The sequence below is a fragment of the Tyto alba genome, unplaced genomic scaffold (assembly GCF_018691265.1).
Source record: "Tyto alba isolate M040663 unplaced genomic scaffold, T.alba_DEE_v4.0 Super-Scaffold_41, whole genome shotgun sequence".
Lineage (NCBI taxonomy): Eukaryota > Metazoa > Chordata > Aves > Strigiformes > Tytonidae > Tyto > Tyto alba.
Genome location: NW_024881317.1, coordinates 14089443 through 14106088, shown reverse-complemented (window position 1 = coordinate 14106088; position 16646 = coordinate 14089443). Strand labels below are relative to the sequence as shown.

At 38.3% G+C, this 16646-nt stretch overlaps 1 protein-coding gene across 4 annotated transcripts in view; it reads left to right on the top strand.

The window, feature by feature from the left end:
• FAM214A (family with sequence similarity 214 member A) overlaps positions 1-16646 on the top strand; it is a 50089-nt gene that overhangs the window by 21723 nt on the left and 11720 nt on the right. For 2 of the 4 annotated variants that reach the window (XM_032982977.2, XM_032982976.2), the window contains 6 exons: positions 3323-3410; positions 11347-11531; positions 12419-12621; positions 13060-13185; positions 13458-15309; positions 15820-15936. In XM_032982977.2, the coding sequence (XP_032838868.2) occupies positions 3359-3410; positions 11347-11531; positions 12419-12621; positions 13060-13185; positions 13458-15309; positions 15820-15936 (2535 nt within the window). In that variant the 5' untranslated portion in view covers positions 3323-3358. The remainder of the gene's footprint in view (positions 1-3322; positions 3411-11346; positions 11532-12418; positions 12622-13059; positions 13186-13457; positions 15310-15819; positions 15937-16646) is intronic. The other 2 variants (XM_032982978.2, XM_042803984.1) reach the window with 1 other exon arrangement.

Sequence of the window (16646 nt, the reverse complement as noted above, 5' to 3'; positions counted from 1 at the left end):
TGAACTCACTTTTTCCCTTGAAGGGAGAATTGTTTTGAACAGATACGTAACGAACACACGACTACTATTCTTGCTCTAGTACTGTTAATTCTGGCAGTTCCTATGAGTGTCTTGCATCTAGGATTGTAAACTTGTTTCATGCCACGAGGTGCCCAGTGGCTGGATGTTTCTGTTAGCTCTCAATGCAAGCCTGGCAGCATGGTTGAATGAAGGGGAGAGGGAAAGCAGACAATTAAATTTTGTAAGTAAACAAGTATGTTGTTTGAAATTTAAGTGTTCAAGTGGGCCCAGTTTTTAAAAGGTACTTTCCAAGATGTGTATATATGTGAAGGGAAAATCTAACAGGGCCTGAATGCTCTAGAGTTTCATTAGTCTGATTGTTCTTTTAAATCTTAAAATAAATCTAAACTGTAACAAGGTAAATGTCACTCAGCTAGATTCTGGTGATTCTTCAGATTACATGAAAACAAAGAGGAACTTAACCTGCATCCATCAAGCCGTTCAGTACTTGCACAGGTGAAATAGGTCTAGGCACGTAAAAAGACTATTCTGATGGTTTGTATTGAACTGGAAGTTCATTACTGCTCAGGCAGTTGCAGATTTTTAGTTCCTGGCCCATGAGGTCTTTTCAGCCTCATGGAAAACTGCACAGACTCATCTTCTCTAGAATTTAAAAATAAAGCAAATTAGTTTTCACCTATCTGGATCTTGGGTTAACTGAAATGGGGATATCAGCTGACCTGGGTAGCAGTGCTGGCATTCTCAGGGCTTTCTTTTCATTTGTAACACTATAGTTTTTCTGGGTTCCTCTAAGACGGCAGAATACTTGAAATTGAGTTCTATGCACCCTTGATGGAAAGGGGTTGCTTTTGGTGTGGATGCAGGGCTTCTCGCTGTGCTGGTGAATTGCTGATAGCACCTATTTTGCAGTTGTGCTGAATTTGTAATGCTAGTAACGAAACCAATACTTTTTGAATATGTGACACATCTAGATGATGATCAGAATTCTTGCCCCTGAAGAAATGACATACTGATCATGCACATGGGAGTCCTCATTTAGTTTGTTGTGAAGGTTTTTTGTTTCGTTTGTTTAATAGCCTTTTAATTTAGTAGACTACTTTCACCAAAAAGTGGACTAGGTCATAGATGTGGGTTTTTTTGTTTTGTTTTTTTTTTTTTTTTCCCAAACATCTAGACTTCTGCCACCCCCATCCCACAGCCTTCTCTGTCTTTCTGTTGTTTTGTTTGTTTTGTTACCCCAATAAAACTGAGAAATTAAAATATATATTAAAAATGGATACTGATAGGTAGCTTTGAGAAGATTTTCAACATGCAAAAGGTTCCTCGGTAGTCTTATATCTTTCTGTATATTGAGAAGAGATACTTTTCAAGAGATTAAAAACAAGGAGGAATTACCAGGGATGTCTGATTTGTGCAAGTTTAAATTAGCCTCTTAAAGTCAGTAGTTCCTGATGTCAGAGTCTGAAGACCATGGCTACTAAAAACCTTTGGTTGGGCTTATTGGCACCTGACTGTAGCATGAAGATGAGAGTGTTTGGCTACTGATTGTTGAAAATTTTTAGACTGTGTGGAAGGCTGAGTGCTTTAATACTTAAAAAAACTTCACTCGCTTTGGCAACAATATTATGTTGGAGACTGCATACTTAGTGAAGGGTTCCATAATGTGCAACCCCATATGTCAACATGGTACTTTTTTCAGGGGTTTCTCTGACTTCAGTGGCTGTGGCATCCCTGTTGATTCCACCCAAAAATGAGTCAGTGCTTTCACACTGCACTTTTCAAATTCACTCTTGTTTATTTTCAAGAAGTCTGACTACAGTCTGAAGCAAATGGCACATGATGTAACTTCTTTTTCTTTCAGTGAACTTAAGGAGGAATAACAGTTTGTGCCTGGTGATGATAAACCAAAGTGGAAGCTCTGCTCACACATGGCTGGCCTTCCCCAGCAGGAGTTTTGTGTGTTCCCAGTACAGTTTTGTTCAGGCCCTTAATGGCTCTTCCAAATCATTCACACACAATCCTTTTGAGAGCTGAAAGCTACTTTAAATTCCAACTCAGAAAGGAAGTGTTGTTTTATCAGTATTAACAGGAAAATAAGCACAAGAACACTTGAAAGTATATTGTCAGTTTCTAAGCACAATAAACATTTAAGATAATGAGACAAAGCATGAAATTTCCCAGAGAGATGAATCTTCAGTGTTAGTGGGGAAATTTTAAAACCCAGCATTTTTTGGCAATTATAACTCTACATCACTATGAATGCTGTTCCCAAAGATCCTTGCATGTATTGTGAAGATGATAAGCTACAGAGGAATAAACTGAGTAACGCTTTAGCAAAAATCCAGTCAGCACAAGATGCAAACACTTCATGTTTTAAATAAAGAGCTGCTCTATCTGGCATCTCTCATAAGCATTGAAATACCTACTTTAGGATTTTTAAATGTTCCAGTGTTGTTTTCCAGTAACATCTAGGAGTGATTTATTCTCACAAATTACTGCTTTCCATCTTTAAACCAATCTCTGTATAAAATATTGCAGAAGTTGCAAATAGTTAAATCTTTGTCAAGCTGAATTTTTAAGCAAATTAAAGAGGAAACTTACGTCTGTTGTTCTGAGTTGTATTGTGTTTAAGGGCTCAAATAAAATTTCTGGCATGCATTTTTATTTATGCATTATAAAAATGCTATCACAGCTGGAATTTAATGCAGAGCTGCCACCAACTTGTTTAATGGGAGGGATGTCTTGGCTTCCAAATGGAGTTAGACTTCCAGCACTCAATAGCTGCAAATGTCGTGTGGATGATATGCCTTCAGAAAGAGATGAGGATTAGCCAAATACACGTGCTTTTTCATTGTTAATTCATGCTGGGCTTCCTTTGAAAAGAAGGCAACAGCAGTTGAGCCACTGCAGTATGTTTACAGCTAACATAAAGTTGAGTAAGCTGATGAAAGCCTTCAGTCTGTATATCTTCAGCCATGTAGTTGCTGCTAAACTGGTTCTTGAATTAGTGAGTAACAATAGTGATGATGGTCATCAGTCATCATCATCCTCATCTCCAAAGTTCCCTTGACTGGGGAAGCCTTGATGAAAGACAAAACAGTCATCATCATCAACATCAGTGAAGGAGGTGTGGAGGAAAATAAAAATAATAATAAAAAATGAGTATATATCTCTAAAAATCTCATATTGGAAAAAATATGTATTTTATTATAAAAGTGCTTACTTGTTTTTCCAAAAAACACTTCAGGAAGAAATCTTCATATATTCTGCAAGCTTAAGTGCACTCTGTTTTCTGTTCTAGGGTGACACACGGCTCCTTCAGCTCCCCAAACCAAGCATGTTGGATGCGGCTTCACGTTATGGTGGCAGTGACTGTGAAGCTAGCCTAGGTCTGATCTCTACATTGCCCTTGTTTCCTCCTGTGAACTAGGGTGGGATTTAAAACAGGAGCATTTCAGTAATTTGTTTTCAATATAATTGTGCAAAACTTCTATCAGTATATTTACAAGGGGGGTGAATCACTGTATCGATGATGAGAATGAAGGATAGATATAAACACTTTATTCCCTTCCAGTTACGGCTGATTGTCTATCCTGTACTTAGTGCCACATACTTATTCTAAAATAAATGTTTTCTCCTAATTGTTTTCTTTTATGAACTAAGAGAAATAACTGAAAAAATAGTTTTGAGTTGCAGAATTAGAAATCCTGTTGCTTTGTCAGGATTTTTAAGTTTTTTTGTTCAGGTAAGTTTATCAAGTCATGCAGTTTGTTCTAACATTAGCTAATGCTCTGCCTAAATTAGATTATCAAGGGAAAAAATATAAAAAGCTAGAGAAGAATAAACGGAAAACTTAAAAATTATTTAGTCTGCTCCTGGTAGGCATGTTTGTTTCATTATAATATAACTTTGGAGTTTTTTGTGTAGTCACATTTAAACCAAATCACAATCTAGGAAACCATAATATAAAATAAAACACAAATTGATGTGTGCTTAAGTAAGGGCATTAGCTGAGACAAGTCCTCTTTGCTTTCAGTACCTGTCCGGTTATAGCATGTCGGTACAAGCAGCATCTTTTGTAACCTGTTCTGTAAACTGTTAAGTTTAGGGATCAGCAAAAAGTGTATGTTCTGTTCCTCCAACTGGCTTATATTTACAGTGCTAAGCATTGCAGCAGTGAAAATGTAACAGCTCTATAGTGACATTTCAGCACTTATTTACCCATGTCAGGATACAGCGGAACAACTGTATTTTAGAATATACAAGCTCTCTTGCAACTTTTGGTGAACTGAGGTTTGATAAACAAGCCTCAAACTTCACATTTTCAGGTATTGCTTTCCTCCTAAATACGGACAATGAAATCATAATGATTGACCTACTTCACAATTTGTGATTTCCTTGTGGAGCAAGAAAATTCAGCTTACATCATTCATTTGTTCTTAAGTATTCCTTTTGATTGTCTAGTTAAGAAAAAAAAAAACATATTTTCTGATCAAAATGCAAATATTGGATCTAGAATTTGGTTTAATGCCAAAAAAATGCAAAAGAAGCAGGTTAAACTGTTGTTGCTTAGGTAAAAATAGAAAGCTACAGTTGGAAGAAAAGTGACTCAGTAAGCAGTATGGTGATGGCAAAATAGGATGTCAGCCAAAACGCAGGAAGCAAGATGGGAACACCCAGATCAGTTTAACAGTCTGCTTTTTATACTCTAGGAGCTGTAGTTTCTGAGATTACTGCAGAAAATTTAAGCTTTAAATTAATTTAACTGGATTTTATTTCTGTACTTATTAAACTGTTTGAACCTGAATAAGCTTTGGTAAAATGTGAATCATACATGGCTTGGGGATTTTTTGTTAGGTTTTGTTTGTTGTGTGTTTTTTGTTTTTTTCACCTTTTTTTTTTTTTTTTTCCCATCAGCCTGATTTTAAGACCAGTCTCTTTGGTAACTTTTATGGTGAAGCTGCCTGGAGATTAGCTCTAGATGCTGAGAGGCATCTGGCAGAAGTGTGTGGTAGACAGGCAGTGATACACACGTACCTGGGGAGTTACTGCAGCACTGCAGTCTGGAGTGGAGCTGATGGCACTGATTGGTACTGATTGATTTTTATTGCTCTGGAGTAACTTCATCAGCTGCCATGTAGATGTGTCTTGATTTTTAAAAATCCCTCCTTACTTATAAGATGGTGTGCTTTGTTTTGTTTTTCTAATTATAAACTGGCATAACAATACAAAAGCAGGTAAACTTCTTTCTATTCTACACAAAACTAAGTAGACCCAGTAATTTTTTTTATAGCTTATACTCTATTTTCTTTGAATAGCTGGTGTGAATCAATCCTAGTGTAAAGTTCCTATGGTGCCATTTCCTGCCTACAGCTGAACTGCTTTGATATAATCAGGTAGTGGTTCAGCTTGGTAACCTGGAAGAAGTAAGAAGACAGTGAGTAAGATGAGGTACTGTGCTGCTCTCCTCATGTTTTCATAATGGCTGTCCCCAAGCTCAGAGATCTTGAGCCCTAAGAATCTAAGACAGAAATCAATGTGGGGGACAAAAGAAAATCTGTATAAGAGTATTCCTAAGATAAGGTAATCAGTTCATTGCGTTTGCTTAATTAAAGTAAACTTAACTAATAGCTTGTTTCTTGAAGCAAGTACGCCATCTCATGAGTTTAACTTTTGATAGCTTAAATTATACTTGAACTCTTAATATTGCAAGGCTTTTGAAGCGTGTGACTTCAGATATAATTACAGGTGTGTAATATGCAGACACAACATGACTGCTCATTCAGAGAATCATGAATTTGGGGGGTTCAAGGGCAACTTTCTTTTGAAGTGAAGCACAATGTGGAATTAGTTAACTGAAGCTTCCATAGGTGTTTCTAATTCCAGAAGAGAAGCTGTTACTCAAATGTTTACATTGTGTTTCATTTCCTTTACAGTAGTTTCTTGAATCCCTGCCTTACTCTTAAAATATGGAACTACCTTTAACCTACTTCTTGGAATAGTGAGATAATAAAACTCATTCAGAGTTGACTGTTTTGGGGGAAGGCCAGAGAGCTTTTGCTATAATTTTTTTAAATGCAGAGCGATGCCTTTGCTAGGAGGTGATGGGTTCTGAACACTGACAGTGCAGCTGCTTTTTCTCTAGTGTACCTGACTCTCCTGCCACGAGGCTTTTAGACTGAAGCATCTCCTTATGGAGCTTGTACTAAAAGTATAAAAAATAAGGTCCAAGCACTTATGCAATATTTTTAGTCTTTTAAAAAAAATTGTAGTTCATGAAGAAAGCAGAGAGCAGAGGTGGACAACCACCATACCATGGTGCCTGCTGGGCAGCTGCGGTAGGGCAGGAGCACGGCTTGCGTCAGCTGGGAATGCGGACAGCCCACACCGTGCACTCCGTATTTTGTTTGGTGTTTTGTTTACTGGGTTTCAACTTTCTAAGAAGTGAAATAGAAATCCGATTACTTCAAATTGGTGGCCTTCAAAAACCATCATGGACTGCTATAGAACATATTTAAAGGCAATTATTAGTTATTTCATGGACTCTCTAAGAAAGTAGCCCTCCAAATCAGTGGATGTCAGGATTAATGGATGCTTCAAGTTGAACAACTTTTGTCTTTCTTTGAAGAAAGGCACTTTATGTAAATGAGCTCTCCTCCTGGAAGAGGAGGACAAGCTTGGTAGATATTTGTGGTGTCCAGTGCAGTATGAAAGGTGCTAGGACAATAAAATAAGCATGGACTAAGAGAGATTACAGTTGTAGCACTGCCTGGTCATGGCAGGAGGAGCTCTGCTGGGGCTGTTCACTGCCTCACTGTCCCCGGGCAGGACAGGGAAGCAACTTGCAGATGTATTTTCTGGTGCCCCTGGAGCACAATGGGTTACATGATACTGAATGTCTTTGTTTCCTGTCTAAGGCTAGAAAATAGATTAAATGCTCTTCTCATACACATATTTCAGGAAAACATTTTGTAATTACTACAGAAAATGCTGTAATAGGAAAGGGAAGGGAGTTGGTTCACACAAGTGTTACCTAGTTGGGAAAGGAGTCAGCTGGGCACAACTGGATTAACTGAAGTTCTGGGGGAGTCATTGGGTTACAGTTAAGTGGATTTGTGACTCACTAGTACCACATACCTAACTTCCATAGAGGTTTTGGGATGTGAGCCAATTTAACTTTTTGGGGGGGAAGGGGTTGAGTTCGTATTTTTTATTACAGTGATCCAGTGACTGTGCACGTGTGTAATGGACAGGGGAGGACAAGGATTTGAAGACTCTTTATAACATGTCTGGTTAAATGGTCTTTTCTGTTTGTCCAGAAGATGTAGAAAATTAGTCTTTGTTGAGGTTGGTATGTGCAGGAGACAAAGGAAGGAAAAATGATGTACTGTATGTTTTGAGTCATATGTAGTAGCTTCAGTCTAAATATATATTTTCCTCTCTTTTCCTCCAAGAGTAGTCTGACCTCTGCTGCTATCTCTTGTGACCACCTGGTCAATAAACTTTAGTTTCAATGTATTGATTAAAGAGCTGTAGTGCCTTGTTACTTTAATTCCTGTGTACTTGTGTCAACTAATGGGACTTTTTGTATTTTAAGAGGAATAAAATCCAGAGACTGATGTGATGTGTATTTTATGCTATATACTTGCATGTTCCATTGCTAGAAATGAAGCAGAATAATAATCGTATTTGTATGGTCAGATTATAGGATTGAGGTTATTCTGTGCACAGTTTGTGATGTGTGTCTTCAACAGGGCTGATTCATACACAAAAGCAAACAGTTACAGCGCACACACACAGTAAGACTTTTTTAAACTAAACACTGAGTTTGCTGTTTCTATAAATGTCTTTCCACCCTTGTCCTCAATTACATCAACTTGCATCATCTGTGTCTGTTGTATAGGAACAATTACCAGGCTTCTCAGTATTTATAGGGTTTTTTCCTTTATGAAAGCTTTTAGAAGTTGATAAACAATATAGAAATCTAGTAGAGCTGCAAAAAGACAATATGCCACATGAATTTTGTAGGAAAACATGTTTCTCAAGATCCGTTGCTATTTGTGCTTTAAACTTTTTTTTTTTTAAAGTCCAGATCAAATACTTGGTTTGTTAGATAGCTGATACAATTTTAAAGTGTTGGCCTTGTGTTTATAATGCTGTTATGAAAACAGTAGCATTTCCTAGTTCAGTACTTGCTGTTTATCATCCTTTAACAAGATGCAGGTTTTTGTTTTGAAACAACATTATGTTTTTGTAACTGCAGTCAACACAAATGTCTCTTTAGCTAGCTGGGTCTCCTCTTCCATCCTTAAGGCAAGGATCTGGTTGCTTCTGAAATAATAGGTCTGATAGAGGAGCAGAAGCAGTGTTTGTGAGGACACTGAGCATTTTAAGTATACAATATAAGCTTTGGTATCAGATTTTTTTAAATGCAGAAAGGGGGTGGGCTTTTTATCTGAATCTAACCGGCTCAGCAGAAGCACTCAGGCCATAGGATTTATCTCTTAGTTTGTGGCAAGTCCAGAAGCTTTTTATCAAACATGGGCTCTCTCTAAGAAAGAGAGCCAAATAATAGAAGGTCTACTGCTTCACATAGTAAGCTCCTAATGTTAAAGGGCACGTCTATTTTACTGTTACTTGCCATTTAAAATTCTCTAGCGTAAATTTTCAGGTATCGTATCTTACCGTGCACATTTCTGTTACAGTAAGAAGGTGTTTGAGATAGGATCTCTCTGCATAAGCATATGCAGATCTTGATCAAGCTCTCTGATGTGTTTTTTTTTTTTTTTCTTTAACACCATACATGTTTTTATGTATTTTAACTAAACAGAACTCCTCTTACTTTTTCTTAAGGATGAATTCACCTTCTGTTTAGCCTGCTAAGCATGAGGCAGTTCTTGTTGAAATTAATATCACTCCAGCTGAACACTTTCTAGATTTTTGGAACTTCTGTGTCAGTAGGAAAAATTCTCCAGTAATGATCCTTCCTGCTGTGGATTTCTTAACATTACCATGGCCTTTGGTCATAAAGATGAGCATGATGCTTGTGTTAGCAGCAAGATAATGCTGAATTTTTTTTTTTTCCTTTTTGTCAGCTATAATACCCGAATTCTTTTCAGAGTCTCTCCAAATTCCATTTCCCTATCCCCATGTATGACTTGCCTATTGTTCACCAGACTTTCAGCTGGAGTAAAAAAAAATAATAAATTGCAGGTGCCTAATTTTGTAGGTGACTCAAATCACTACCTAAGTGTCTTGTCCTCTCTGTTATTTACCATTCCTTTAATCTTTCATTCACCCCCTTTATTAGTCATTTTCTGCCATCCGTCAGATGAATGACCATTTTGACTCATGCCAGATGATTTAATGTATCGTTCATGTGCCATATGGGGTCCTCCTGGGTAATTCATCTATCCTCTGGATTTTCTTCTGCCAGAGGGCAGGTGGTGGCCAGATGATGAATTGTCCTGGCAGCACCCTGTTCTTCCAGGGCCGATGGTCCCTTCCAGGGCTTGGGGGCAGGCAGCTGGCGTTGAAGGTGTTTTGGAAGAGCCCCTTCCCTACTCTCCCCCTGCCCCCTCAGAGGACAGAGCCACAGGACTTGTGCTGGTTATGGCAGTCCAGCGCCTGGCACGTTTTCACAGATGTGTGCATGCAGCTGTGTCACGTGTGGCGCAGGTCGGGGTGCTGTACCACCGGCTGCATGTGCTGTGGATGCCCATGGGTGCACAGCAGGAAGAGGGTCCCGGTTATAGTCCGTCCCTGCTACCCAAAGCATCTGTGTAAGTGCATTCCTTCAAAAAGGAGGAAAAAGGAGTCAGTAAAGATGAGGACTCCTGTGCAATGAACACAGTCCCCCAGCAGTGGGCTGACTTCTCTTATTTACCTTATGTAGAACCTTCAAAATAGGCTGTAAGCCCTGGGGTCTATGGATTACAAGCCTGGGCTAGGCAAATATGTACATGCAAAAGCCAGTTCTACACACTTTACAATTTGCATACGCAGGTAATTGCACACTTAATTGGAGCTTTTGTTTCATGCATCCCTTCTTGTATGGATCTCTCAAGTCTGTCTTGCAGTGTTTGCCAAATGCTCAGCTATTAGAGCATGAAGACAAAAAAATCCTTCTGAATTATATTTTTTTCCAATTGGAAAGGTATTTTATGCATGGTAATGAAAACATGAATAGAAATTAACTCTGTCCCTGTGGCCATTTTGTTTTGGTGGATGACATAGGACATTTAAGCTAAAATTGTGAAGATGTCATGTGCTTTTTTGCCCCTAAAATGTTAAGGTAAAGAACTGCTGACAGCCTTGCCTCCACCTGCTTTTCTTTGCGACTCTTAAAATAGACTTTGAAGTGAATGCATTTTAGCTTTCTCAGAAAAAGAGATTTTTCTGTAACCTTTTCAGCAGCTAAGTAGTTTTGAAACAAGCATTTCCAAGCAGAGGAGAATGACACAATCTGGTTGTACTTGAATCTTTTTGAGTGATGTGTGACATCCTCGTGATGAGGGAGGAGGAGGAGGAGAAGGGTGCTCTACAAAACACCATAGAATCAGGGAACTTGTGCATCCTACCTCTGTGGAAATCGAGTGTGCCAGGGTAATTCATGAAGAGCAATGCCAGCTACTGCTCTCTCTGTGAAGACTTGTTGAGTTTTAATTCTTTGCACAAGTTTAGACTGACCATGATACAAACCAATGAATACTGTGTATATTCCCTGGGAGCCTTTCCTATGTGTTAATGGTAACTAAAAATGGACCTCTTCAGCCTTGCTCTCAGCAGGAGGGATTTGCAATAAAAATCTTGAAGAACATTGTGTCCCACTTTTTCCAATAAAAGTAAATATTTGTTTCCTATTCAATTTTTAATGTATTTTATGATGTGTTGCAGCTTCTCTTTCTATCTATAACATGATACTAATGATGCAAAGTCATATTGCCATGAGAATTCTCCCACTAGAGTCTAGAGTCCAGGAAGCTTCTTTTATTCTGGAGAAGCTGTGATCCAGCTGTGGTTCACAACACAGTTGTTTCTCAGCACTGCTGAAATCTGGTGCATTGACTAGTTATTATGTGAAGGTTTCTTTAGATTATTTATAATTTTGTCTGCTTGTAGTGACAATGTTATGAGATGAGTGAAGTTGTTTTGTGGTGGTACAGTAACTTGGGCCTTATGAGGAGTGCAGCCAGCCTGATACAAAGATCCATTTCCTTTAACTGTTGTTTTGAGTGTAAATTGAAACAAACTGCAGGGTCAGCCAGCAGCTGAAAGCTTGTTATACAGCAGATGTAAGTATTTTTTATCTTTTTGAAATGACAGATACTTTGGATGAATATTTTGAGTATGAAGCTGAGGAGTTCCTGGTCTCCTTGGCCTTGTTGATCACGGAAGGTCGAACGCCCGAGTATTCGATCAAGGGCAGAACAGAGGGCTTTCATTGCCCACCGGCACAATCAAGTCAGCCGCCAACAACTAAGCATGAATGCAGTGACAAACTGGCTCAGGTATGATGGTACCCGTTTCATTTTAAGTGCCGTGGCATACATCCTTGCTACTATGATTAAAGTTAGCTGAGAACTCCACGGTAGATTCACAGTTAAGCATGAATAACAATTGCTTTCTGTCAGTCCTGCGTTTAAATGAGCATGTAGTTCAGTATTATACTAATAATAGATCTGTCCTCAGAATGAGAGATCATTAAACCTTTTATCCTTGAACATGAAATTCTGCACGACTACCTGAATGCAGTACCTATTAGAGGTTTTTTGCATAATAAATTTGCATTTATTATGCAAATGAAGAGTGCTATACTTGGCATTCTCGGTCTGTGGGTTTTGGGTTTTAGTTTTTTGTTTTTGTTTTTTTTTTTTTTTTTTAATGTAGGCTGACTTGCCTAACCTTTTGCCTTTCCAGGTATTCTTTAAAAGTTAGCAATCCCAAAATGACATCAAATCTAGTCTATCTGGGAGTAAGGTTGGACCATCCCATCTCTCAAGTACATGTTTATAAGTGCTATGTGAATTTAAGTTATTATTCATGCAGCATTTGGCCTTCTTCAAGACAGAATTTATAAAGACACTGATTCAGTTTGTTTATCCAAGAGAACAATTTGTGGAGAGAGAAATAGAAGGTAGCAAAGTATAGTGATTGGTGAAATGTATTTTTATGAGCTCTTTTTCTACAAAAGTTGCTCAGATGTCAACCACAAAGGATTTGTTAATTATTTTTCATTTAATAGCTGTGGAATCTTATCTCTGATTTGATGAAACCTAGTTTGCAGAATTTGACCCTTACCCTTTTCCAGTACTTTGGAACATGTTTGTAAAGTAGATATAAATCTGGCTAGTATTTTTATGGCTTGCATGTGTTGACATTTTTTTCTTTCCCTCAGTGTCGTCAAGCCAGGCGAACCAGATCTGAGGTTATGCTACTGTGGAAGAACAATATTCCAATCATGGTAGAAGTGATGCTACTTCCAGACTGTTGCTATAGTGATGAAGGGCCCACCTCTGAGGGGAATGATTTAAATGATCCTGCAATCAAACAAGATGCATTGCTGTTAGAAAGGTGGATTTTGGAGCCAGTTCCTCGCCAGTAAGTTAGATATTAGGATTAGCTGATAATTAGAAGAATCTTGTCATATTAAAGTCCTTAAGGTATTCAATTAGTGGTTTTGAACTGGCCCTTGGCCATGAGGACTGCTTTAAGAAAACCAGTATTTACCAGTGAAATCTAAGCATCTTTTAATCTTAGCCTTCCTGTACTCATACTTTGTGCAGTGCACATTGTGCAATGCAGAGTATGAAATGTTCTTAGTTGAATATGGTTATTCATTATGTTAAATTGTATAAATTATTGTGTGGATAAAACCAAATCAAGTTCTGTAATCTTCAAAATGTTTTGGGCAGTTTCATTGTTTTGCTTAATTCAGCTGTGTTTTATTTTCAGAATGAAGATCTGAAAATGTTCTAGTTCTAATAATTCTCTGTATATTTTTCCCAACACCCATGTGCTTCTCTTAATACATTTTAGGAGTGGAGATCGATTTATTGAAGAGAAGACCCTTTTATTGGCTGTTCGCTCTTTTGTTTTCTTCTCTCAGCTAAGTGCGTGGCTGAGTGTTTCACATGGTGCTGTTCCCCGAAACATTCTGTACAGGTATGTCTGGGATGGAAAAAAACCTCATTTGCTGTTTGCAGGTTGTTGCAATTTGTCTTAAAACCATTCTTCCCTCCTATTTTTCCTGTTTGCTCTCAGAAGGTGCCATGTCATTGCTGGCCCAGTACTTTGGCGGTTGTATAGGATTCTTATACTTGGCAAAGTAGAGCAGTTGATGGTGTCTGCAGTGCTTTTTCTTAGACATTTGTGTTTTGAAGTAGATAGACTCTTCACTTAGATATTTCTGTAAATGACCTTCTCTGTTGTTTCAGGGTGAGCGCTGCAGATGTGGACTTGCAATGGACATTCTCCCAGACACCAACTGAGCATGTCTTTCCTGTTCCTAATGTTTCTCACAATGTGGCCTTGAGAGTCAGTGTCCAGTCCTTGCCCAGACAATCAAACTACCCAGTTTTGACCTGTAGTATTCACACCAACCTTAGCTTTTACGAAAAGCGAATGCAAGACCGTAAGTTACTTCAGCACAGCGATTCCAGTGCGGCACAGCAATGCAGCACCTCCAGTTCACAGCGCTTCTGTGGGAAACAGACATGGACAATGACACCTGAAGGCCTGCTTAATGGAAAAAAGACGCCTGAATTTACTACATCTATCAGAAATTTAAAACTTTATCCATCCACCGGACTTGGATCTGACTTTGGGGCATCACAGTCTAAAGTTCAGTGCTATAATGCTACAGCAGACAGTAAGACACAATCTCACGAAAAGCCTGTCAGAACTTTTAAATCCTTTTCACTAGTTGATTCCCGTGTTTCAAATAGTCATTGCTCCCATCAGCCCACAGGAGAAACCAATCCTTTGATAGGCTCTTTACTTCAAGAGCGACAAGAAGTCATCGCAAGGATTGCTCAGCACTTGATTCACTGTGATCCAGCTACTTCACCAGTTGTTGCTGGACGTCCATTCAACATACATGAAAACAGCTCGGTTACACCAAAAGCTTTTCGGAGTAGTTATGAAGAGGAAAACTTACCAAGGAAAGGCAAGGAAACCTCCCCTGTTTCTGTTGCCAACCTAGACAATGCAATACAAGAAGATGGTGGCGAAGGCAAAACTAGAGCAATACCAGAGATCACACTGCTTGACACCCGTGTTCCAGTGAACCACTGTGGCCGTCAGTCGGCAGGAGAGTGCAATCCCCTGATCGATTCTCTGCTCCAAGAGCGGCAGGAGGTGATAGCGAGGATTGCCCAACACCTGATTCATTGTGATCCAGCCACTTCTCATGTTACTGGACGTCCATTCAAAGCACATGAGACTAGCCCAGTTACTTCAAAAATTTTCCGAAGTACATATGAAGATGAAAATTTGCTGAAGAAATGCAAGGAACCGTCTCCTGTTCCTTTTGCTAAATCTGATTTTTCTTTGTTAGAAGAGAGCAGTAAATCAAAGACGAAGACACCTGATACTCCTATCAGTCCTTCTAGGTTTGATGGAGAATTGAAAGCTTCTCTGAAACTCCAGGCAAGAAGAAAATTGGTTTTAGCAAAACCCAGTGAAGCTGTCCGAAATGCATTTCACCAGACTTCAAATAAAACTTCTCATGCATTTACTAACATTCACACATCATCATCATGTATTAAAGAAAACAAATCTGAATCACCAGATAAATTTGAAACGATACATTTTGGTTATGCACAGAAAGACCAGATAACCAACAGAATTAAACAGTGTTCAAATTTCAGCAGCATTGATGAACAGATTTGCACAAATAAACTTAAAGAAAGAACAGTTGTTAGTGAGAACAATGGCATGGACAGTTTTAACAATTTACAGATAGATAAATGCAGAATACTTGAAGGTACAAAAAAAGCAACTGTGATGCAGGTATCTGACTCTTTGCACAAAAATGAGCTCAAGTGTTTAGATAAAGACTCAAAAAAACCAAATATTTATGAGCAAAATACTCAGCTTATTAGTATTGAAAATTATTTAAATAAAGACCATGACAGTTTCAAAAACAAAACCAAACAGGATAAAATGAAAACTGCACATGATGAGAATGAAGACCCAATAGGCCTTGATTTCCAAAGCACTTGTCAGAAGAAACCTACAGAAGATGGCATAGTTAAGTGTGAGCGGCTGAAGAACCCAGATGTACAGGTAAATACATAAGGGAAAAGACCAATTCCTATAGCTGCTCTTAGTCAGATAGCTTGTACCTAAATACCTGCTAAGGACCAATATGAAGAGGGATTTAAGTCTGACTTCATAGGAAGCAGCATGTTACTATTGTCGTCTTAGTCTGAGGTAACGTTTGGCCGGTAGTGCCTCCCCCATACCTTCCTTAATTGTAAGTTTAACATTGAGAAGAGCATTGTCTTATTCTGCTCATGGTGATAGCATTACGAATGATAGTTTTCATAGGCAGTTAGGCATCCTGTCTTTTTATAGATTTACTAGTGTCTGAATATGGTATGTGATCTTTAGTGAATAGCCTGTGTGACTGTAGATTGAGTCAAGGGGAATTTATACTGAATATTCCATAATATGCTAGTGAGATGCAGATCCACCTGGTTCAGAAGCCTTCCCCATTACAGCATGCACAGTATTGCCATGATAGGCCATTGAAGTATCACACTTATATCTTGAGTAAATTTGTTTTGCTAACAGAAAGCACCATCTCTAAAAAACACAAATATATGGCGGAAACATAATTTTCGATCCTTGGACGGAACTTCAACCAAGGCTTTTCATCCCAGAACTGGATTGCCTCTGCTTTCAAGTCCTGTAAGTTTATTGTTGAAATTATAACTTACCTTTTCAATGAGAAAGGAAGGATTTTGTTCTTTTAAGATCTGTGTATGGTAGAAAATTTGATAAATGACCTAGGTGAAGTGTGTGTGTTTTACTTTCAGTGTCAGAGTGAATACTCTTGCAAGTGGAAATTTGAGAGTTAACACTCCAATGAAGTTGGAAAAGAAAATATTAAAGAGATAGTTGTTGAGATACTATCAAGATTAACACAAGGTGACATTAGAAAATTCTATGGCAAAAAAAAACCCCTTTGGTGATACTTTAGAGCACGAGGGAAAGCATTTTGATGATTCATGTTCTAAGTGTAAGCAAATGTATTTTGTCATTTAAGAGTTTGTGTGAGTTATTAATACCTGATTGTCTATTATTCCAAAGCTTTTGTTTCTGTGAACAGTTTGTACCATATATTCTTCAGCAATCAGAGATTTCATTGAATGACTAAGTGATACAAAGCTGCTGTGTTAAGACAGAAAGACACTGGGGAAGTGTAACAGTTCTTGGTAGGTTGTTGGGAGTTTTAGAGAAAAAGACAGTCCCAATTAAAACTACTGAAGTAGTGATGTTCTGTAATCAAGACATGATATGTTTTATTCTTCAGTGCTTGTAAAGGCTGTCATATTTTCAGGGAACTTGGATGAAAATTGTTACAGCCTGTTTATTACTAATGTTCTGTACTGTTCCAA